Source organism: Muscardinus avellanarius (assembly GCF_963383645.1).
Source record: "Muscardinus avellanarius genome assembly, chromosome: 11".
In the NCBI taxonomy this organism is placed as follows: Eukaryota; Metazoa; Chordata; class Mammalia; order Rodentia; family Gliridae; genus Muscardinus; species Muscardinus avellanarius.
Window position 1 is genome coordinate 26,649,566 of NC_137797.1, and position 25,331 is coordinate 26,674,896.

At 41.6% G+C, this 25,331-nt stretch overlaps 1 protein-coding gene across 1 annotated transcript in view; it reads left to right on the plus strand.

The window, feature by feature from the left end:
- The window catches only part of HAL (histidine ammonia-lyase), a gene marked incomplete at both ends in the record, with an annotated part of 34,156 nt that extends 14,976 nt beyond the window's left edge, over positions 1–19,180 (plus strand). The window contains 6 exons of the mRNA XM_080705071.1: positions 258–323; positions 400–565; positions 6,960–7,094; positions 17,247–17,355; positions 17,454–17,523; positions 19,043–19,180. Coding sequence (XP_080561197.1) covers positions 258–323; positions 400–565; positions 6,960–7,094; positions 17,247–17,355; positions 17,454–17,523; positions 19,043–19,180 — 684 coding nt within the window. The remainder of the gene's footprint in view (positions 1–257; positions 324–399; positions 566–6,959; positions 7,095–17,246; positions 17,356–17,453; positions 17,524–19,042) is intronic.
- Between the last annotated feature and the right edge of the window lie 6,151 nt (positions 19,181–25,331).

The following is a 25,331-nucleotide window of genomic DNA, read 5'->3' on the forward strand; positions in this document are numbered from 1 at the left end:
TCAAGAGAAAACAGCATTTCATACTCCATTATTTTTGGCCTCCAATAGGTATACATAATTTACCTTTCTTTCTTTTTTTTTTTCTTTTGTGTGCCTTCACGTCAACAATTCTTTCAGGGTGTCCTGCCTTTTTTCCTTTATCCTACATTTGCACAAAGATTACTCTATTTCACTGCTAAAAATCAGCAGGTGGGAGCAGGAGTTATATACCATATGATCAGCAAAAATTCTGTTCAAGCCTTAACCTGTTTTCAAAGATGGTCTTTGCCAGTCGGGGAGAGACAATTTCAGGAGGAAACTTCCACGGTGAATACCCAGCCAAAGTAAGCTTTAAAAAATTGCTCCTGCTGCGAAATGCATATCCCAATAGCGTCCAACTGAATTGAGACATTCTTTCAGGCCTTGGACTATTTGGCCATTGGCGTCCATGAACTTGCTGCGATTAGCGAAAGGAGAATCGAAAGGCTCTGTAATCCGTCCCTCAGTGAGCTGCCTGCCTTCCTGGTGGCTGAAGGTGGACTGAACTCCGGGTTCATGATAGCCCACTGCACAGCCGCAGCCCTTGGTAAGAATGCTGCCTTTTCCCCAGAACACAAACCTGTCCATCTGACAGCCCTTCCATTTTACTGATAATACCAAATCTTGCCTTTGAATGAGATTTCACATTTTACCACTTTTATTTGTATTCTACCTCTGTCAGTACAAATGTAGCAGTTTGATATTTACTTATTTATTTATTTATTTATTTATTTATGTTAGTGATACTGGGAATTGAACCCAGGGGCATTGTACTTCTGAGCTACACCCCCCAACCTTTGTATTCTGAAACAAGGCCTTGCTAAGTTACTGAGACCTTGCTAAATTGTCAAGGTTGGCCTTGAACCTTGATCCTCCTCTCTCAGCCTCCCAAGCACTGGGATTACAGGCATGTGTCACCATGCCCAGCTGCAGGTTGATCCTTTAAACATTTCTTTTGAAAAAATAAAATAAGATATACACAATGTTATCCTGAAACATAATAATACAATACCGACATTGTGTAAATGGACATTTTCTCTGTGGAGAGCAATCTGATGTTGCATGTGAACTTTATCACTATAGCTTTTTCCAAACTCAATTTGAAGATTATCAAAAGAAGAAAGGACAAAAGACAAAATGCACATAGCTAATGGTGAAACTTGAACCAGCTGGAATGATGAAATTTGGAGGACATTCTGTTAGCACTACCAAACACTCAAAAGATGAATATCAAGACCAGCGTGGTGGTGCACGCTTGTAATCCCAGTACTTGGGAGGCTGAGACAGGAAGATCATGGTTCACGGACAGCCTCAGCTATGTAGTGAGGCCCCTTGCAACTGAGTGAGACCCTGTTTCAAAATAAAGAATAGAAAATAGGGCTGCGGGGGTAGCTCGGACGTAGAATGCCCCTGGGTCCCATCCCCAGTACTGAAAAATAAAAAAAGAAGAAAAGAAAAGAAAAAAAAAGATTAAGATCTTCTTCCAACATATAAAAAATGCTTACAAGAAGCAAAATGCTTCAAAAAATTGAGCTTCAAAATAGCTGATTGCTGACTCAAGACTGTAAGGGGCAAATAAATAACACGTCAGAATAATACCACAAAGTAAGTGCTAAGGTCCCCACTTGTAACTCAATACTCCAACAATATCACGAGGGAAATACTATTATAATCTCCAGCTTATAGATAGGATATCTGAAGAGCTGAGAAGTTAAGTGATTCAAATGGGTAATATTAATGCACTCGAGCTGGGCAAGGTGGTGCACACTTGTAATCCCCACGCTTGGGAAGTTGAGACAGGAGGATCGCACAGGTTTGAAGCCAGCCTCAGCTACTTAGTGAGGCTCTCAGCAACTTAGTGAGACCCTGTTTCCAGATAAAATATAAAATAGGTCTAGGAGTATAGCTCAGTTAGAAAGCCCCTGGGTTCCACTCCCAGTACCACCAAAAATAAATTATAATAATGCACTCAATATTAAGTAACCAATATTGCACTACCAATCAAATGTACAACAAAATTCAAACCCAGGCATATTGGCTCCCAAGTTTGCTTTAATGAGAATTTCATTTTAACGGATATTTATTCCTAAAATAGGGCTGCTAATCTTAACAAACAAAAATACAGGATGCCCTCTCTGAATTATTTGGAACTCCACTTGTACTAAAAAAATTATTTTTTCAATCTGAAATTCATACTTAATTGGTGATTCTGTATTTTCTTTTTTTTTCATATTTATTTTTAATTGGTGCACTGTATTCATACATCATAGTGGGATACATACTTTTGTAGACATACATGCACACATTGCCCAGTCAGCCCCCACCCGATCCCCACCCCGTTCTCTCCCTATCCCCCCCTCCTATGCTTGGCTTAGTAGTTGACATCTAGTATTATAGCAATTTATCCAAAATTAAAAATGATAATCTCTCATAACAGTTTCATTTGTCTGATACCAAGCTTTTGATGACTTAAAGATAACATTTCAATATTTCTTTTTGCTTTCTTTCTTACCAGAGAATCTATTTTTTTCTATTTTTTAGGTGAAACTATCATATATTTATATATTTATTTTTCAGGAAAAAAAATCTATCCTAATATGGAATATGGACTCTAGGTACCCACATCGATCTTGAAAAAGAACAAAGCTAGAAGATATATATTTTCTGATTTCAAACCATATAAAGCTACAATAATTGAAACAGTGTAGTACTGTTCTAAAGGCAGATATATAAACCATTGGAGTTAAATAAAAGCCTAGAGCTAAATTCTTCCCTATATTGTCAAGTTATTTTTGACAAGGTTTCCACGAACATTTGGTGGGGGAAATAATAATCTTTTAACTAAATATTGTTGAAACATAATAATTACATGGAAAAGAATAAAATTGGACCCTTACCTAATCCCATATACAAGTATTAACTCAAAATAGATAAAAGACCTAAATATAAATCTTAAGACTATAAACTTTTAGGAGAAAATCTGGTCATAAAACCTCACAACATTGAAATTGGCAGTGATTTCTTGGTTATGATTTCAATGGCACAGGCAACAGAAGAGTATACAAACTCCCTAAAAAATAAAAAACATATTGTATATCCAAAGACAATGTAAACAGAGTTAAAAATTACTAATAGAATGGGATAAAATATTTCCAAATGCTATATCTGAAGGTATATTAATATTCCAACTAGAAATCCTAAAAATTAACAACAATAAAGGCAAACAATACCCTTTACAGATAGGTAACAGACTAACATAAATAATGAATCTCCACAGATAACCAATCTTAGTTGTCTGTTGGATGGAAAATCTTGTTTCTCTAGTTCTGATGTGTGTTACCTATTTCTTCTTTGTAGTTAATCTCTTTGAGTATTTTCTCTAGTGCTGGTTTTGAAGACATAAATTCCTTCAGTTTCTGTTTGTCATGGAAGCTTCTTATTTCTCCATCTAATTTGATAGAGAGTTTTGCTGGGTAGGAAATTTTTGGCTGGAAGTTGTTTTCTTTCAGAGTTTGGAATATGTTACTCCAAGCCCTTCTGGCTCTCATAACTTGGTTTGGGAAGTCTGGAGTGATTCTAATTGGTTTGCCTCTGAATGTCACTTGGCCCTTTGCTTTTGTTGCCTTTAAGATTCTCTGCTTGGCTTCCACATTGGTCATTTTGACAATTATGTGGCGTGGGGATCCTCTTCTCCGATCCTGTCTAAAGGGAGTTCTATAAGTTTCCTGGACCTGTGTATCGACCTCTTGCTCTATGTCTGGAAAATTTTCTGCTATTACTTCCTTGAAGAGATTGTTGATCCCTTTAGTTTCACTTTCTTTTCCCTCCTCTATTCCAATTATTCTTAGGTTAGCTCTCTTAAGATGGGCCCATATTTCTTCAATATCAGATTCCTGCTGTCGGATATTTTTTCTGAGATTAGAAACTATGCGTTCATTTTTGGAATGATCATCTTCTAAGAGCGAGATTCTGTTCTCCATGTGTTCTAATCGGTTGTTTGTGCTTTGAATTGAGGCCTTTACTTCATTAATTGCATCCTTTATCTCTTTTTGGCTCTCTCTGAGTTCTTTTCGAAGCACCTCTATTATTTCTACAGTTATTTTCCTGATTTGATCTTCTAGAAATCTCTGATTTTCTCTTTTATCGGGTTCTGATGTTGTGGGGTTGTGAGCATTCATTGCTCCAGTATTATTCCTCTTTCCCATGATTTCGGAAGTTTGTGCCTTCTCTGGGTTCTTCCCTTGGGTCACTATGACTTCACTTAAGGTGCTCTGGATCTCGAGTCAGTAGTATCTCAGACCCCACTACTCCTTTACTGGGTTTTATCACAGAGTCTCCGACCCAGAGAGTCGATAGAGGCTGCTTTAGACCGTGGGGGGTGCCAGGTTGCACGTTCTCCTATGGTTTGATATCACTGCCACCACCCCTCTCCCACTGGGTCAAGTCCCAGTGAGTACAGTACTGGGATTTCTCCGCTGTGGCCCGCAATTTGACTCACTGTTCTTGAGTACGCAGATGTAGCTGTAGTGAGTTCCGTGCTGCTGCCGCCGGTGGCAATATGGCGCCGCTGCTACGCCCTCGGCCGTTGGGCTGGCGTTTTGTTTTTTTTTTTTTTTTTCTTGGTTTTGATTTCCACTCTGAATCCCTGCAGCGTGTGCTGAGCTCAGACACTGGGAGCTTTAGATGTCCTCTGCGCCGAGAAATCCCGCCTGGCTGTTCCGCAGCGGCTCCCCTCGGCTTGCTATGGCCGTCCCGTGAATTCGCCAGCAGTATGGCGCTGCTGCCGCGTCTGCCGCGTCCTCGGGCGTGAGGATATCCTCTGTGGCTCTGTTCTCAGTCCGCTTTCTCTTTGGAGCCTGGTGATTTTTTTTTGTTTTCTCTGGTGATGTTGTTTTCTGGCTTTGAAAGGCGCTGATTTTGTGGTAATGGATATTTGTTGTTAGCGGGGCTCTTAAGCCCCGCTTTTCTCGGTCGCCATCTTCCCGGAAGTCTCCCTCTGTATTTTCTTAAACAATTCTACCTCGAAAGGTGGGATGACATGGTGATTAACAGCTAGAGCTAAATTCCATCTTTGCAATTTATTAGCAGTGTCATATCAAGTCTTTTAGTCCTATTGAGCCTCAGTTTACCCCTGCATAAAATGATGAATTGACCTACTGGGGCTGTTTGGAGGATGAAATGAATTAATACATAAAAATGACTATGCTTGGCAAAGCATAAACACAGAATAAATATTAGTTTTTATTAACAATATTACTCTTAAGGCCTTCCTCACCTATGCCTCTCACTAAAACTCACCACAAATAGCCAACAAACAGCCACTGAGTTATCTTCACTGTTCCAGTATGGATTTTCTATTTGCTTATTTGCTTGCCTATTTATTATTTACTTGGTACTAGGGATTGAACCCAGGGTCATTCTACCTCCAAGTTATACTCTCAGTCCTTTTTTTTTTGTTTTGTTCTAATTTTGAAACAGGGTGTTGCTAAGTTGCTGAGGGGGCCACTAGGTTGCTGAGGCTGACCTTGAACCTGTGAACCTCCTGTCTCAGCTCCCGAGTACTGAGATCACAGATGTGTAACACCACTGTGCATGGCTACTTTCCTGCTTATGTAAATACCCCTTTAGAAGATAGATTTTGAGCCGGGCGTGGTGGCGCACGCTTGTAATCCCAGCATTCAGGAGGCTGAGACAGTAGGATCATGGTTCATGGACAGCCTCAGCTACTTAGTGAGGCCCTCCGCAACCTAGTGAGACCCCTGTTTCAAAATAAAGAATAAAAAATAGGGCAGGGGGTGTAGCTCAGAAGTCAATGCCCCTGGGTTCCATCCCTAGACCCACAAAAAGAAGATTTCTCACTCTAACATGGTCGTAGAGGGAGCAGTAACTGAGTTTTAGAGAGCATTATGGGCCTTGAGAAGCCTGCTTTGAGTGACTTTAGCTTTCCACGCTGCCTATTGGCGTTGTTCAGCTTGCTTTCTTAATGAAAATGATGTTTAATTTTTAGGGGAGTCACCTTAGATTATCTTTTAGAACGAGCCTCACCACAAGGTGCTTGTCATCACAACCCTCGGTTAGGATCCCCAGGGCGTGTGACGAGCAATGCCAGAGCCTGCAAAGTCCTGGAAACCAGGACCAGCAGATGACCCTAGTTTACACTTAGGTTCTTGCAGGACCACATCCCTTACAGTCTAAAACAGAGCTCAAGATATGCTCAAGGCCAATGGCAGAGGTTAAAAGACTTTGACTTTAATCTTTTCTGACTTCTGAAGCTGGGAATAAGGAACTCCAACAACTAGGTCCCTGCCACTCAAAGTGTTGTCTTCAGACCAAAAATATAGCATCATCTGGGAGCTCCTTAGAGGAAGGGGATCCCAGGCCCTATCGTGAACTCAATACCTGCAAGATCCCTGAGACACGGATACACACAGCGGAGTTTTGAAAGGCCCCAGGAAGGATTCCATTCACCTCTCAGAGATATCACTGGTCATTATGAGGCCCTTGCTTAAGTTCAGAATACCTTCTTATGTAATGTTGCATATTCTGAAGTGCTAAATCTCCTTACCCAAACCCTGCAGGTGCAGGCTCAATTCTCAAACGCCACACCTGAATTCTAAGCCCTCCTCTGCTCCATGCAAGCAGTCGGATGGTTCTTAAGTACCTGAATGAGACCGTCATGTCTTTTCGCCAAGTCTCTTGGTGTACTCAATGACTCCAGGCTTTGCAACGTGTCTCACCCTTGTCTTATCTCAAAGCTCAGTAGAACTTTGAGTCCTTCTTATTTGAGGGGGAAAAAAACCTGACTTTTTTTTCCCCAAAGAAACTTTGTACTGTCTGGTGCATGGGAACCAAGAGCTCCTAGAGAGGGTCTCCCATGCAGTGGATATTTTGACATTTTAGCTACTTAGGGGTACTTCTTAACTTGTGCTGATCTCCTGCAGTTTCCGAGAGCAAGGCTCTCTGCCACCCCTCGTCTGTGGACTCCCTCTCCACCAGTGCTGCCACCGAGGATCACGTCTCCATGGGAGGGTGGGCAGCGAGGAAGGCCCTCAGGGTCGTCGAGCATGTGGAACAAGGTAAGACCAGCAAGTTCAGGATGACAGGTGTCACTGACCAACCACTGTGTGGGCAGTTTCCAAGTGGAATCTCTACCAGCAGCATCAGCATTACCTGGATATCATTTTAATCAATACCTAATCAATTTCTATTTAATTAGAAATGCAGGTTCTGAAGCCCTCTCTCAGATCTGCTTAACCAGAAACTGTGGGGAGGAATGGGGATCCACCTGTGTTTAAAAAATTTTTTAAGATGGGCATGGTGGCGCACATCTGTAATCTTAGATTACTTGGAGGATCACAAGCTCAAGACCAGCCTCCGCAATTTAGCAAGCCCCTCCACAGCCTTGCAAGACTCTGTTTCAAAACAAAATATTGGGCCGGGCGTGGTGGTGCACGCTTGTAACCCCCGCACTTGGGAGGCGGAGACAGGAGGGTCGCGCAGGTTCAAAGTCAGCCACGCTGGCTTAAGAGACCCTGTTTTCAAATAAAAATATAAAGTAGGTCTGGGAGTGTAGCCCGGAGGTAGAAGGGTTTCCAGGAACCCCAGTACCACCACATATATATGCATGGAGTGTAGCTTGGAGATAGAATGCCTCTGAGTTCAGCCTTCAGTAACACACACACACACACACACACACACACACACACACACACACATTTTCCAGGTGATTCTGATGCTCACGAAGGAATAAGATTAAGAACCAAGAAAGTATACCTAGATCAAGTGGTTTCTTGGCTGTTTTGTTTTTCAATGAGACTTTTAAAAACATATTGAAAACTGGAGAGACGAGTACCAGGAATCCTCATATACCTCACCCTGATTCAATGGTTTGCACATTTGCTTCACATCCAACACCACTGGACAATAAGAGTAAGTCCAGGTATCACCACAAAATACATATTCAAGATTTTCCAGTTATAGTATCTTTTATTTATTTATTTATTTATTTATTTATTTTTATTGGTGCATTGTATTCATACACCATAGTGGGAAACAAACTTTTATAGACATACATGCACACATCACCCAGTCAGCCCCCACCCGATCCCCACCCCATTCTCTCCCCATCCCTCCTTCCCATGCTTGGCTTAGTGGTTGACATCTAGTATTATAGCAATTTATCCAAAATTAAAAATGATAATTTCACATAACAGTTTCATTTGTCTGATACCAAGCTTTTGATGACTTAAAGATAACATTTCAATATTTCTTTTTGCTTTCTTTCTTACCAGAGAATATTTTTTTTCTATTTTTTTAGGTGAAACTATCATATATTTATATATTTATTTTTCAGAAAAAAATCTATCCTAATATGGAATATGGACTCTAGATACCCAAAATGATCTTGAAAAAGAACAAAGCTAAAAGATATATATTTTCTGATTTCAAACCATATAAAGCTACAATAATTGAAACAGTGTAGTACTGTTCTAAAGGCAGATATATAAACCATTGGAGTTAAATAAAAGCCTAGAGCTAAATTCTTCCCTATATTGTCAAGTTATTTTTGACAAGGTTTCCACAAACATTTGGTGGTGGAAATAATAATCTTTTAACTAAATATTGTTGAAAAATAATAACTACATGGAAAAGAATAAAATTGGACCCTTACCTAATCCCATATACAAATATTAACTCAAAATAGATAAAAGACCTAAATATAAATCTTAAGACTATAAACTTTTAGGAGAAAATCTGGGTCATAAAACCTCACAACATTGAAATTGGCAGTGATTTCTTGGATATGATTTCAATGGCACAGGCAACGGAAGAGTATACAAACTCCCTAAAAAATAAAAAAAAATATTGTATATCCAAAGACAATGTAAACAGAGTTAAAAATTACTAATAGAATGGGATAAAATATTTCCAAATGCTATATCTGAAGGTATATTAATATTCCAACTAGACATCCTAAAAATTAACAACAATAAAGGCAAACAATACCATTTAGAGATAGGTAAAAGACTAACATAAATAATGAATCTCCACAGATAACCAATCTTAGTTGTCTGTTGGATGGAAAATCTTGTTTCTCTGGTTCTGGTGTGTGTTACCTATTTCTTCTTTGTAGTTAATCTCTTTGAGTATTTTCTCTAGCGCTGGTTTTGAAGACATAAATTCATTCAGTTTCTGTTTGTCGTGGAAGCTTCTTATTTCCCCATTTAATTTGATAGAAAGTTTTGCTGGGTAGGAAATTTTTGGCTGGAAGTTGTTTTCTTTCAGAGTTTGGAATATGTTACTCCAAGCCCTTCTGGCTCTCATGACTTGGTTTGGGAAGTCTGGAGTGATTCTAATTGGTTTGCCTCTGAATGTCACTTGGCCCTTTGCTTTTGTTGCCTTTAAGATTCTCTGCTTGGCTTCCACATTGGTCATTTTGACAATTATGTGGCGTGGAGATCCTCTTGTCCGATCCTGTCTAAAGGGAGTTCTATAAGTTTCCTGGACCTGTGTATCAACCTCTTGCTCTATGTTTGGAAAATTTTCTGCTATTACTTCCTTGAAAAGATTGTTGATCCCTTTGGTTTCACTTTCTATTCCCTCCACTATTCCAATTATTCTTAGGTTAGCTCTCTTAAAATGGGCCCATATTTCTTCAATGTCAGATTCCTGCTGTCGGATATTTTTTTCTAGATTAGAAACTATGTGTTCATTTTTGGAATGATCATCTTCTAAGAGCGAGATTCTGTTCTCCATGTGGTCTAATTGGTTGTTTGTGCTTTGAATTGAGGCCTTTACTTCATTAATTGCATCCTTTATCTCTTTTTGGCTCTCTCTGAATTCTTTTCGAAGCACCTCTATTATTTCTACAGTTATTTTCCTGATTTGATCTTCTAGAAATCTCTGATTTTCTGTTTTATCGGGTTCTGATGTGGGGTTGTGGGCATTCATTGCTCCAGTGTTATTCCTCTTTCCCATGATTTCGGAAGTTTGTGCCTTCTCTGGGTTCTTCCCTTGGGTCACTATGACTTCGCTTAAGGTGCTCTGGATCTCGAGTCTGTAGTATCTCTGACCCCACTACTCCTTTACTGGGTTGTATCACAGAGTCTCCGACCCAGAGAGTCGATAGAGGCTGCTTTAAACTATGGGGGGTGCCAGGTTGCACGTTCTCCTATGGTGTGATATCTCTGACACCGCCACTCCCCCACTGGGTCAAGTCCCAGGGAGTACAGTACTGGGATTTCTCCTCTGTGGCCCACAATTTGACTCACCATTCTTTAGTACACAGATGTAGCTGTACTGGACTCGATGAATTCACTGCTGCTGCCGCCGCCGGTAGCAATATGTCACTGCTGCCACGCCCTCGGCCGTGAGGCTGGCGTATTTTTTCTTCTCTGGTTTTGAGTTCCACTCTGAGTCCCTGCACAGTGTGTTGAGCTCAGCCACTGGGAGCTTTAGATGCTCCCTGCGCCGAGAGATCCTGCCTGGCTGTTCTGCAGTGGCTCACCTCGGCTTGCTGTAGCCGTCCGGTGAATTCGCTGCTGCCGCCAGCAGTATAGCGCTGCTGCCGCGTCCTCGGGCGTGAGGCCGGTGTATCTCCTCTGTGGCTCTGAGCTCTGTTCTCAGTCCGCTTTCTCTCTGGAGCCTGGTGATTTTTTTTGTTTCTCTGGTGATGGTGTTTTCTGGCTATGAAAGGCGCTGATTTTGTGGTAATGGAGATTGGTTGTTAGCGGGGCTCTTAAGCCCCACTTTTCTCGGTCGCCATCTTCCCGGAAGTCCCAGTTATAGTATCTTGATGTCTTTAGAATTTGTTCAAATCAGGATTCAAGGCCTACTTGTTAAGTCTGATTGTCATGATTTTCAGCTTCTTTTAATCTATAGTAGTCCCTCATCCTTTCTCCCTTGTGCCTTTGACTAATAGAAAAACTAGGTTAGTTCTCCTAGTTTGTCTTCCTTTAGAAATTGTCCTCTATGTTCCTAAGTTTATGTAATAGAGTTGCATAATTATTATTGACAAAAATATCATTAGTCAAAGGTAAATGTAAGAGCCAGATAGTCTTTTTTTGTAACAGTATTTTGAGATATATTCATCTGTCTTAGAATTCACCAGTTCAAAGTGTATAATTCTATGATTTTAGTGTGTCCATAGAATAGTGTCATCATCACCAAAATCAATTTTAAAACATTTCTATGATTCCCAAAATGAAACCTGTCACCGTCCATTCTCCCATTCCCCCCAGTCCTAGGCGACCAGTGGTCTACTACTTTCTGTCTCTATAGTTCTACCTATATCTGAACACTTCATATCAATGAAATTGCATAATATTTGGTCTTTGTGGCTGGCTACTTTCACTTAGCATTCAGTTTTCAAGACTCATTATGTTGTAGCATGTATCAATACTCCACTTATAGTTAAAAATATTCCCTTCTAGGGACAGACCACATTTTCTTTATCCTTTTGTCAGTTGAAGGGGACTGGCTTTGTTTCCATCTTTTGGCTCATCTACATGATGCCACTAATAAGGTGCCCAAGTTTTGGTGTGAATATACGTCTTCATTTCTCTAGAGCAGAAGTGCTGGGTCATATGGCAGCTCTACATTTGTCTTTTTAAGGAGCTGCCAGTTTTTCAGGGTTTCTACACCATGTTAGGCTCCCACCAGCTGTGTTTGAAGGTGCCAGTCTCTCCACATCCTCACCAGCACTTGTTCTTAGGTATCTGTCTGCCATGGTGAGCTCCTCAGATGTTTTCCTATGAAGCACTGCATGATCTGGCTTCCGCCTTTGCAGTCGCTTCTCGCCATCCCTTTCTGTGCCCTGAAACAGGTTTTATCCCTGTACCTGCCAGTGAGCACATCCTGCCTCTGCACCCTGCCTGCAGCTCAGCTGGTTTGCTTCCTCACACTGTCTACGTAGCTACCCACATATCATCTGAGCTGCCTTCCCTGTCTTCCCAGCTAAAGGAGAAACTGCCATTCTCTCCCCTTTTATAATTTTATTTTTTCTTAATAGCACTTAGCGCCTATAATATATTTAGGAATATTTGCCTTTCTTGGTGAAATACAAGCTCCATAGGGCAGAGGTCTTGCCTGTTTTAGTCACATCCCTGGATGGGGCTGAAACACTTAGAAAAGGACCCTCCATCGTCTTGGCACCCAAATATTTGCATGACAATAAAGTTGGTATTACAGCTCCACATGGCAGATCCGGCTCATCTGATGTTGTTCTCTTCATTTACATCAAGGAAGTGCAAATGGGAGGGAGAGAATTGGCAGTTTGTATTATATGAATATTTATTACTTATTTGTTTTTTTTTATGAACTGGGGATGGAACCCAGGGGCAGTCTACCTCCAAGCTACACCCCAGCCTTATTTTTTTTAACTCTTTATTTTGAAACCAGATCTCACAGAGTTGCAAGGGCCTCACTAAGTAGCTGAGGCTGTCTGAGAACCGCGATCCTCCTGTCTCAGCCTCTCAAATGCTGGGATTACAAGCATGCGCCACCACGTCCGACTTACTTATTTGTTTTGATAACAACTACTTAACAAATATATATAAGTCTTAGAATCTAGTAGTTCTGGTTATAAAGTAGATAAAATATGCCTATGAGCACACCTAGTAATATTAAGCACTTGGCGTATTTTCATTGTACAGGTGACTAGTGTGGGAACATGAAAAGAGAATAATTCCAACTCGGTTGGGGTGGAAACGCACCTACCTCTTAAGCACAGTGGATGAAACAGTGAATGAGATCTCCCTGGATTCTGCCCTCTTAGAAATTAAGGTCCGGACAGAGAGACAAATGCTGGGCACCTTGACAAGTCTCGGTAGCGCTTGAGAAAATTCTAACTGAAGAATAGAGTTGTAGGGAGATAGAACTGAACCTGATCTAGTCTGAAGAGAACAGAAGAGGCATTTCCAGTGTTTAAGATTAAGACCCAAACAATGCATAGGGCTGACTTGTGTGGGGAGATGGCAGGTGTATGTGCACGGTACTAGTTTTGCAAGGGAAAGAGGAGGGGGGTATGGACAAAATCAACTGACTCAACACATGTTTAGATGGAGACACTTATAGAACATCTAAATACAGATACCAGTGCCCAGCAAAGAACTGGGATCAACGGTGAAGTCAGCACTCTCTGCATCAAGGTAGCTGAAGACTACTAGTGACAAAGAGAGAAAGTACTAGGAGTGGAGCCTGGAAAGACAGTTGCATTCAGAAGGGAAGGGGCTTGAAATAGAATAGCCAACTGGAGAAAGAATGAAAACTTTTCTCCTTTTTTAATTTTTATGTGGATCATATTGAAAATGGCATACATTCAGACTCTGCTTGGTGCCCTCTTCCCCACCCCCTGTCCCCTTCCCCCCTCCGAACAATGAGTGTCCAGGTTGACCATGCTACATTCATACTTTTACATATTTGAGTGTAGCTCCTCCATTAATCAACCTCAGCCTTCTTTCTCTCCTATCCTTCCATTCTAGCTTTGCTAAGGTTTCCCCTCCATTATCTGGAGTCCCTCTGGTATTCCTAATACCCCCTAGTTTAGTCATGTTAGAGAAAACATATGTCCCTTCTCTTTCTGTGCTTGGCTGACCTCACTTAACATAATGTTCTCCAGGTCTTTCCGTCTTCTTGTGAATGACATGGTTTTGTTCTTCTTTATAGTTGAGTAGAATTCCATTGTGCATATTTCCCATAATTTTGCAATCCAATCTTCTGTTGATGGAGACCTGCATTAGTTCCATATTTTGGCTATTACAAATTGTACTGCTATGAACATGGGTATGCATGTGTTACTGTAGTTCTCTGATTTCAACCCCTTTGGAAAGATACCCAGGAGTGGTATAGCTGGATCATATGGTGGATCCATTCCCAGTTTTCTAAGGAAACTTCACACTGATCTCCATAGTGGCTGAACTATTTTGCACTCCTACCAACAGTGTAAAAGAGTTCCTCTTTCCCCACATCCTTGCCAGCATTTGTTGTTATTTGACTCCAAAATATATTAAGAGCTCAAAAGACCTTATACTAGCAAAACAAATAACCCAATTAAGAAATGTGTAACTGAGCCAGGCGTGGTGGCGCACTCTTGTAATCCCCGCATTTGGGAGGCGGAGACAGGAGGATCACGCAGGTTCGAAGCCAGCCGCGCGCGCTGGCTTAGGAGACCCTGTTTCCAGATAAAACATAAAATAGGTCTGGGAGTGTAGTAGCCCAGAGGTAGAAGGGCTTCCAGGAACCCCAGTACCACCAAAAAAAAAAAAGAAAAAGAAAAGAAAAAAGAAAGAAAGAAAAAAGAAATGGGCAACTGAATTGAATGGATACTTCACAAAAGAAGAGATACAAATGGCCAATAGATACATGAAAAGATGTTCAAATTATTAGCCATCAGGGAAATGCAAATCAAAACTATGCTGAGATTCCATCTAACCCCAATCAGAGTGGCAAGCATAAAGAATGAGAATTTTTCAAAGGGAATGACTTCAAGAGCTTGGACTGGCAGAGGTCTGGAGGGAGAGGAGAGGCTACAAGGTCAAGAGAATTTTTTTTCTTGGTGATAAGAACACAGGTATAAATTAGCCCTGGAGACAGATGAAATGGATAGAGTTCAAATTTCAAAATGTGAACACTTTTTCCCAATATATCTAAGAGGAACATATATTTGCAACATATCTTAGTAGTACTATTATTTATTTGCTTAGGATAGTTTTAATTCATATGAATAATGTTCTGTTAAAATGAAAAAAAATCAGGCACGATGGCACACGGTTGTAATCCCAGTACTTGGGCAGCTGAAATAGGAGGATCACAGGTTCTCTGCCAGCCTCAGCTACTTAGTGAAGCCCTCTGCAACTTAGTGAGACCCTGTTTCAAAATAAAGAATAAAAAATATAGGGCTGAGGTTATAGCTCAGAGGTAGAATGACTCTGAGTTCAATTCACAGTACCATACAATAAAAATAAATAAATAAATACACAAAACAAAAAGAAGAAGATATTCATGTAAAACTAGAAGGCATTTCTGTGATTCTTCAGATATTTTTGATGTTTTTTTTAAAAATTGGGGGAGTTAGGCAGGGCATGGTGGCACACGCTTGTAATCCCCGCGCTTGGGAAGCAGAGACAGGAGGATCGCTCAGGTTCGAAGCCAGCCGCGCACGCTGACTTAGGAGACCCTGTTTCCAAATAAAAATGTAAAAATAGGTCTGGGAGTGTAGCCCGGAGGTAGAAGGGCTTCCAGGAACTCCAGTGCCACCAAAAAAAAATAATAATAACAATAATAATAATAATTGGAGGAGTTCCACTGGGCATGGTGGCACATGCTTGTAATCCCAGCACTTGGGAGGCTGAGACGGGAGGATCGCACAGGTTTGAAGCCAGCCTCAGCTACTTAGTGAGGCTCTCAGCAACTTAATGAGACCCTGTTTCCAAATAAAGTATAAAATAGGTCTGGGAGTTTAGCCCGGAGGTAGAATAGCCCCTGGGTTCCGCCCCTAGTACCACAAAAAAAAAAAAAATGGGGGGAGTCAAGGATGATTATTAACCCATAAGATAGCAACTTATTTCAAAATAAATGAGAATCATATAAAAAGCATGCAGCTAAATCAAGATTCATTGAGCCCCTTGAATTTGTAACAAGGATGTGCATGGCATTTTAAGTCCTAGTTGATAACTTTGAGGAACACTGCTGGTTTTAGATAGCAAAATATTGCAGAGTTGGTGACTTAAGTTTTTTCTGATATATTTCATGATTCTCTTGAAAATGTTTACTTCTGAGTTGTTGTTTTCCTGTCTTTCATACTTTTATTGACAGCCTTTCTTTTTGGCCAGTGCCATGTCACTCACACTTACTAAACATTTACTGTGTGCACACAGACTCGTAGTTCATAACCCTAAAAAGTGTGTACTATTTTCCTGCTTTACCAATCAGAAAGCCAAAACAGGGGATAAATAATGTGCCCAAGGTTGTTTTGATGCCAGTGCTAGGATTTAATCCCAGGTGGCTTTAAGTCTCTTGTCTTAACCACTCTCTCACACTAATTATAAAAAAATGAACCGGCCTCCTCGTTATTTATCTGACCTCCATTTACATGATTGCTGTGTGTGCTTCGGTGGAAGTTATCTCAAAATTAAACCTCTGTGAGCTGAGAGTATACAGTTTGAGTCAGATCTGTATAATATCTGTGCAGTTGGGGATGAGGACAATGAGGAGTGGATTTGTCAATATACCATGATTTATTCAAATCAGCTAAGTGGCTTTAGATGAAAAATCTCCTCATTCACCCACTCCATACCCAACTTCTTTGATCAAGATGAATGACAGCTGTTTTCTATTTCTATCTTCATGAGCATTTCAAGATGTTTCTAGTCTCGCTATTCCCTTTGACTTAAAATACCTGCACATAGATCTTCATCAAAGGGTTGAAGGAGCCAGTTAATAAGCCAGTGAGTCTGTGTCTGCGCTGGGATGAATTCTACGATGTCTGCTTCAAGCCTTCAAACCTAAAGGTCCCCAAATTCACTAACGCTAAAATCCTATCAGTTACTATCTAGCCAACTTTTTCTTCATAGAATAATCTTCAAACAGTCTTTCTTAGGTTAAAAACTCTTTTTTAAGCTTATCATACCTTGCAATAAACCCTGAATATTGAAATATACATTTCTCTACGTTTGATACAGTCTAAATCATGAATAATTTTTATGGAAATAAAATTCAAGATCAAACCACCGTGGATTCTATTATTTGTCAATAAAACGCAAAAGAAGCTTAATCAGACCCGTTAAGTGGGTAAGCCAAATAGAGTATTGAAGGCATCTAACTTCTTGTCTTTCAATTTGTGAAACATGTTATGAACTCTGGGGAGGCAGAAAGGTCAGGATTCTAGAGGAAGAAGAACCCATTGTGAGAGACACGGAAAGAAAGTTCCCATCTTCTACTCCAGTATCCTCACTTCTCACTCGTGGAGTTGGAATCGAGCATCCTGAGCAGCTTCCTGGTTGGAATAAGGCGCCTGGCAATCTATTTAGGTCAATGGCTAAAGTCTCCTCTTTTTGCCATTACATACAGCCAAGGGGTTAGAAAGTGAGCTTAAAATGATAACTGTTTCTTCTACCAATAGAGGATCGGCCATCTGTTAGTTGGCTATTGATGGCTGTTTCCTTGGATGATAATTCCTCAAATGTGAAGCCAGGCTTTCATCAGCCACTGTCTTGGTATTTTTGTTTTAGTGCTGGCCATTGAACTTCTTGCAGCCTGCCAGGGTATAGAGTTTCTACGCCCTCTGAAATCAACCACTCCACTGGAGAAGGTCTATGACCTGGTGCGCTCCGTTGTAAGGTAAAGTCAAAAGGGCCCTGGAAGTTACACCACTTCAGAACTGTGAACCTTGGCAGTGCTAAATGTTTGGCTGATGGGTTGATGTGCTCTCTCTGTAGGCCCTGGATAAAAGATCGTTTTATGGCCCCGGACATCGAGGCGGCACATAGGCTGCTCCTGGATCAGAAGGCAAGCCAGCTACTAGACTTATTTCTTAGTTTTTGGTTGTTATGGGAAAGCAAAGTGGGAACGGTGGGCAGAAAGACATTGTCTTATTCTCTTGTTTCCTGACTATACCTTAAAAACGAACGCAGAAGCATGGAGGCAGTGTGCAAGGTCACTGGGAAGCCACTGGTAATCCCTGACGTGTGCCACGTTGCACACAGATGTGCGCTAGCTGAGGGTTAGGAGTTGAAATAAATTTTAAATATAGTTTGGGGACAAATATTCGTGGGGAGAAAGTGAGATGAAAGATTCATAGGCTCCTCCCCTCAAAGATGTACTCTTTTGGAGAAAAGAATGTTCCCTTCCTAGCGATGTTAGTACAATTACCAACAACAGGTGCAATGGTTACATGGGCCTGGAGGGAAACAAAGTCCCAGGTTTTTACTTCAGAGGGCTGTGAGTCCATTGAGTGTTATGGTGCAACCTGCCCCTATCTCAGTGGATGAGATACGGCTTTTCCCTGTTTCTTATTTCCTCTGGTTATATTGACCATAGACTTAGATGATTGATACAGCTGCTTAGCATGCTGATTCATCATATTAAAGTGCTTTAAACCTTTTTAATAACTTATGAGTATCATGTTCCCTAGAACTACTTGATTTCCCCAGAACATTGCTCTGCTTCGGGGGAACGATTTTTCCTTTCAATCTTCATGCCTTTCACTTCTAGGTGGACCCCGATCCCTTTTAGGGGAAGCCACTTGCCTGCCTCCAACTTCAGTGCTAGAAGAAAGATGCATGAGGGGCTGGCTTGTGAAAGAACATATTTTCTAAGGTCACAGAGTAGGAAAGACTCCTTGGCTGACAGTAGTAATCAGAAAAAAAGACAGCTGCAAACCCAAAGCACCTCACCTCGAAAAGATGTTAAGGGAAAAGTTGGTGGGTAGAGGGAAAAACTGGACTAGGATCTGAGGCAATGCTCCTCAAACTTGAATGTGCACGGGCACCTCCTCCTCATCTTGTGGAAACGCATAGTCAGATTCAGTAGGTCTGGGGTGGGGTTGAGACTGTGTCTCATCCCAGGTGATGCTGACGGGGCTGGGACACCAGCTACACTTGAGAAGCAAGGGCCAGAGGCACAGAGCACCTGGGGCATGGAAACAGAGCCGTGGAAAACCCCACTACACTGCCTTTTGTCACTCAAGGCTTGCTTTAGAAACACTCATATCATATCCTTGAGCAACCGTCCTTTACTCTGTCCATGCTGATTTTTTTAGGTTCTGTTTGCTACTTGCTTGCTTGTTTGGCTTGGAAAAAGGAAGCAACTTAACACCTTCAAAACTTCAGAAATGGTTTGGACTTTGTATGTTTAAAGCCTTTGACGCAACCAGTAACTAATTGACACAGATCACGTGTCAAATGGCTCTCAAAAAAAAAAAAAAAAGCAAGCAAATAGGCTATTTGACTTGGGGTGAAGTTGATGTTTAATAGCATGTGGGAACAATGGGATTGACATTTCAGCTTCTTCTGTCCTTGCTTCTCAGGTTTGGGAAGTGGCTGCACCATACATTGAAAAATACAGAATGGAACATATTCCAGAATCAAGACCCATTTCTCCAACGGCCTTTTCGCTGCAACATCTACACAAGTCCACCAAAGTCCCAGAGTCTGAGGATCTGTAGTGGGCTTTGTCAGGTCAGATTAGCAGAGCAGACAGCTCTAACTGAACACAGAGCCATTTCTTCACAAAAAAAAAAAAAAAAAAAAAAAAAACCTGAGAACTTTCCTAGACAGATCAGTCTCTTAGATAACATGACTTCTCTAAAGCCCACTTGGGTTAAGCTGGCAGCAGTATTAAGCTTGCTAAATCCCACATGGAGTACCTGTTGCTATGGTTTGAAATGTACCAGGTGTCCTTGGGTTATAGGAGGTTTCTTTCTTTCTTAATAATATTAACAGACCATTTACTCTTAAGAATAGCCAGAGGTGCATGCATGGGTCTATTTTTAATTCTTAGAATTATATAAAGTAAAATTTGAAAACAATCTTCTCTAAAAACATTAGATGCTATGACCCCTCATTTTTTTCTATTCATTTTAACATGCTCTCCACAAAGTTGACTTTCTTTGCCGTGATATATCAACTGTTTCTTAATATGCCTTCATAAATGACCATTTCAAGTCACGATTCATCCTGAAGGTGTTATTCCTTCCATTAGTTGAATCACAGTAAAGAATAGTCAATAGGCCTTAAGTCATTCAGCGCAGAGGTGGTAAAAATCCACAGAAAGTTTCATGTGGAAAGGAGTTAAGGAATTAACATAAAGATGATTATCTGGGTGTCTCTTATTGTACGTGTCTTTTCTAGCTGCTGAATATCATTACACCTCTATCCTAAACGTTTACTCATATTCTCAAGTTGGAGTTTGAAAGCAGTATTACCATTGTCTGTATGTGAACGCTCACCTATTTAGAGTATCCCAGCTAAGACATCTCCACATTTCACAGATAAGGAATCGGTGAGGGTTGACCAACCCCATTCCTGTAATGGAAATCGTTAAAATGAGCCCTGTTGACAAAGGCGAAATGGGGACCTAGGTTGTATTGAATGATCTGTATTTCCCCCAAGAAGTTGAAGGACCTTCCAGGAAGGCTTAAGTGTAATCGTCCAGGGGAAGAATGGATCAGATGACCTGTTGGCTTCCCAGAGCTAAGATCTCTGCTTTTGGAGTCTAAAGCCCTGGCTCTGAAGACAGACAGGTGCACTTGCCGGCTTGAGCAGCCGAGCCCAGCCTATGGTGGGCCCAACAGTGTATCCACAGTGGGCTCTTCACCTGCCCCAGGTGAAAACAGCTGCCAACCTCAGTTCAGGAAGCAAAAAAAAAAAACATGCTGGGGGACTTGTATATCCAAAGGTTGCTCTTGGTGCTATTCTTTGCACCAAGATGAACACACACAGTTTACTCTTAATGAGCTGCGGTTGAGCCAGTAAGCCCCAGAAGATAGCGGTTCTTCACTCTAGGAAGTGCTGGATTCCTACCCCCAACAGCCTCAGCCCCACCCGAGGTCCTTTGGGGGGACAATGGCATTTGATACAGCTCTGTTAGTAACTAGCAACACCATCTTCAAGAGAATTTAAAGGTAAATATGGAATAAACTGTTTTAATGGTCTTGTCGCTTCATTCTTAGATTTTTTTACTCTTTTGGATGCTGGGAGTTGAACTCTGGGTATTGTGCATGTGAAGCACCTTCCTTCCCACTGAATTATACCCCTAACCTTATTTTTTGGATTTCTTGTAACAAAGTTTAACACGTCTTTAGAGAAAAGCCATTCCAAGTGTAGTTAATCCCATTTCTGGAAGATTCAGTCAACAAATGTTAATATGTTTTAGAAAATGTGATGGACCTACTGCACTTTCTTTCTCTTCCCCATTGATTTGGAAGTGGCAAAGTATTGGAGGTGTGGGGGCTGGTCCCCCAGCCGAGAAGGCACGAGAGCCTTTCAGGCTTCTGATAGGTTTTGCGTGCTAACATCACAGAGGCCAAAGCCAGGGCCAGGATCAGAGCCAATTCAGGAGGGGCACTCATGGACATGGATGTGTGGCTTGCCACAATCCGTGGCCCTTATCTAATAATCTAACATATACATAAAACCCAATAAATATTTGTGAGTTTCTTTTTTCAGGACAAGGGATTAAACTCAGAGGCATTCTACCTATTTTATTTTTTATTTTGAAATGGAATCTCACTAAGTTGCAGAGAGCCTCACTAAATTTCTGAGGCTGGCCTTGAACCTCTGATCCTCCTGTCTAAGTCTCCCAGGTACTGGGATTAAAGTGTGAGCCACCATGCCCAGCTTAAAAATTTGAACTGAGATATTTTTTATACTACTCTAAACTTGTGTCTTGTTTTTGAATCTGGTCAGCTGATTAGTATCTTTTTGTTAAACATTATGGTTATCTCATATAAAGGATCATGTATGAATATTTTGTTTGGGGTAACTTTTGTGAAAGGTGATAATTTATTAGCTGTACATATTGAAAAAAAGGAAAGTTGGAGGAAACCTCACTCAGCTCAGGGGTGGGCCTAAATCCTGTAAAGATGGGCCTGGTCCCTATTTTTCCTTCAAGAAAAGGCTGGGACTGCACTTTGGGTCAGTGAGACAGAGGAGAGGGTTTTGGAAGCTGCTAAAAAGTGTGGAGAGCCATAGGAAGCCATCCTTCTTCTCCTCTTTGATGTAAATGAGGAGACAGAGAACCCTGGCTGTTTGCCATCAGTCAGATCCAGGGCATGGCGAGATGGCAGAGCAGAGGGAAGGAAGGAATCTGACTGTCCCACATCACTGAGCTATTGGGCTAAACAGTCCTGAAACCCGCCTTGCCCCTGGGTTTCCAGTGGTCAACTAAGGAGCTTCCTTAATATTATTATTATTATTATTATTATTAGTAGTAGTAGTAGTAGTAGTAGTAGTGGGGATTGAGCCCAGGGGCCTTCTGCCTCTGACCCACACCTGCAGCCCTTTCTACTTTTTATTTTGAAACAGGGTCTCACTAAGTTGCTGAAGCTGGACTCGAACCTGTGACCCTCCTGTCTCAGTCTCCCAGATACTGGGATTACAGGGTTAGACCATCACACCTGGCTAGCTCCGTTCTTTTTTAAGCCACTTTTGTCATTTTTGATATTCGTAGCCATTAGCATCCTATCTATCACAGCCACTGCCTGAGGGACCATGCCAGGGCTGTGATGTTTCACCCATCTCAGCGGGCCTGTCTTCAAAGACTTTCCATGGAGTTGGGGCGGGTCGTGGCAACTGTGGTCGCAAACATGTAACCCAGCTGAAGGCAGAAGAGCCACAGCGCTACTGAGTCGTTAGGGAGCCCTGGGAAGCGGTGACTGAGCTGGGCTTTGCAGGATGGGAGTCAGAGAGAGTAGGAAGAGAAGAAGGAAAACTAAGTTACATTTCCGTGTTAGGTTTCCACGTTAATTTTCGGGCAAGTTTCCTTCATGTTTTCATGGCAGGAAACCACTTCTGTGTTTGATAAGTTTCTAAACAGTAACCTGGATGGCCTTGTTCCTTGCCCTCACAGTTTACATTCTAGGCTGTGGGTCAGATGAGCAAACAAACAATAGCAACATGGAGAAACTCCGTGGGAAAGCAGGGAAGTGGTCAGGGGCCGGGCCCTGGCGAGCTCCTTCCCGCGGGCTACAGTAGGACAAGCACAGCACACCTCTGACGTTGAGACGCGTGAGTGGGGGCAGATCCCTGGGGCTCATTGGCCGCTTCCACCATCCGGATACCAGGTGCCCATGCCTACGTAGCTTTCACAGAACCACTGGAACACAAATAACTTCCCATCAGAAAAAAAAAATCTCTCCAAGAGGGCTGACATTGTCTTTATGGTTCATCAATTTATACGAGAAAAACCAAGATGGTTATACTGTGGGGGAAATGTTACGGGTGGAAACTGTGCGTGGTATGTGTGTGTGTGGAGAAGTAATCCCCACCACCACCACCACACAGACAGACAAACAGAAAAAAACGTGAATTCTTGCCCTAAGCTAAGAATAAGTATTCATCGCTTGGACAGCTACTGAAGATTTAAAGAAGTTTATTCAAAAGATAGAAATATAGGAATAGTTACAGCCCTGTGCCCGGAGCGGGGCACAGGGGGGCAATTCGAATGAAAATGCCAAAGAACTCCAGTTTACTAAGTTTTTATCCTGTCCAAGTCCAACAGGTCCCTGTGATTTTGGAGATAATGTTACCCCTTATCTCCAGCCCCTGCTCTGCTTCTGTTATCTCTCCAGCCGGATTTATGGCCAAAAGGGGGAGGCATCTCTGACTCCAGACACAGGCTTTTACCTTTTGTCCTATCCCCCAAAATGTGTGAAGTTGTTCTTAGGAATGCAAGGACACATTTTTCTCCTGGCTCCAGCCTTCCTTCCTTTACAAATGGAAATTACAAGTCTCTTCTTCCTGTTAGCTAACCCTGGCTTTCTTAGTAAAGAAGATATATTATAAAATTGGAAATCTTTCCCAATACAGATACATTAATAAATTTTAAAACCTCTTCCCACTACCAGTACAGGAAATCCGCAAAACAAATTTGAATATTCGTGTTTTCATTAGCGTGTTATTCTTTGCGCACGTGGGCATATGTGGTTCTGGGGATTAAACCCGGGGCATTCTACCTCCAAGCTACCTCCACCCCCAGCCCTGTTTACTTTTTGTTTTGAAACAGGGTGTTGTTAAGTTGCTGAGGCTGGCCTTGAATCTGTGGTTCTACGGTCTTAACCTCCCAAGTACCAAGATTACAGGCATGCACCACTGTACCCAGCTAGAATGTTATTCTTTTAAGAGTACAAACCTCTTTCTTAGGAAGACATTTAATTTTTATTTTATAGCAAGCTGACTTTTTATTTTAATTTATTTTATTTCTAATTTTAATTTTATTTTTTAATTTTTATTTATTTATTTATTTTGGTGGTACTGGGGGGTGGAACCCAAGGGTTTTCTACTTCTAGGCTATACTCCCAGACCTATTTTATATTTTATTTGGAAGCAGGGTCTCACTAAGTTACTAAGAGCCTCACTAAGTAGCTGAGGCTGGCTTTGAACCTATGTCATCCTCCTGTCTCAGCCTCCCAAGTGCTGGGATTACAAGTGTGTGCCACCATGCCCGGCCAGGCTGATAATTTTTAGAGGTTGAGAAAAGGGATGCTGCTCTGGTTCTGAGAAGCACACAGTACAAACTCATAATCCTGTCTGGCATGATTCCACTAGTGAGAGCCTGCTCAAAATAAAAAATAAAAAGGGGACTGGGGGTAGCTCAGTGACAGAATGCCCCTGGGTTCAATCCCTAGCACCTAAAAGAAAAAGAAGAAAAAAAGAAAAATTACATTCTAACTGGTGAGCCTGATGTGCAAAGCCCTATGAAATCTGACCTAATATGACTTCAAAATCCTAAACTGGGCATGGTGGCTCATACTTGTAATTCTAGTACCTGGGAGGTTGAGACAGGAGGATCACAGGCTCAAGGACAGCCTCAGCAACCTTAGTGTGAATCTTAGAAGCCTTAGTGTGACTCTCAGCAACTTAGCAAGACCCTGTTTCAAAATAATTTATTTTGTTTAAAGGGCTGGGTATGTAGCTTGGAGGTAGAACACCCCTGGGTTCAATCTCCCATCACACACACACACACACACACACACACACACACACACACACACACACCACACACACACACACACACACACACACACACACACACACACACACTAGCTACCCCCAAATCCTCTGCTCCAGGAGGGCTCACTGTATACCTTCTGAACATTTCTTGATGTTTCAGTCCAGTCTTTCTATATCATCAAAGTCTTCCCAACCTGTGAAGTCAAAAAGGCAGCTCTTTCCCCATGCCCTGCCATGCTGGAGTTTCTTTGGTCTTACTTTCACACTCTGCTCTCCTGTGAGGATCATCCTTTGGCATTATATTAAGATATTCATATGCTCTTTCCAATTTATTCACACTGCATTCTGGTTTGACCCACTTGCAAACGATTTTCACTGTTTTTGCAGTCATTCATTAATCCACTCACCGATCATCTGCTCTGACCCAGTCACTTCTAGATTCTGGGGACATGTCAAAGTCCCTGCTCTCTACTGCTTCACAATTGAATGGGAAAGGCATTAAATTATAATTACAAAGGCTATCATAGGAGCAGGGATAACCAGTTCCAATCTCCCCACATACAAAAGAAGAACAGCAATTTCCCCTTATCCACATTTCACTTTCCATGGTTTCAGTGACCTGCAGTCAACTGTGGTCCAAATTTT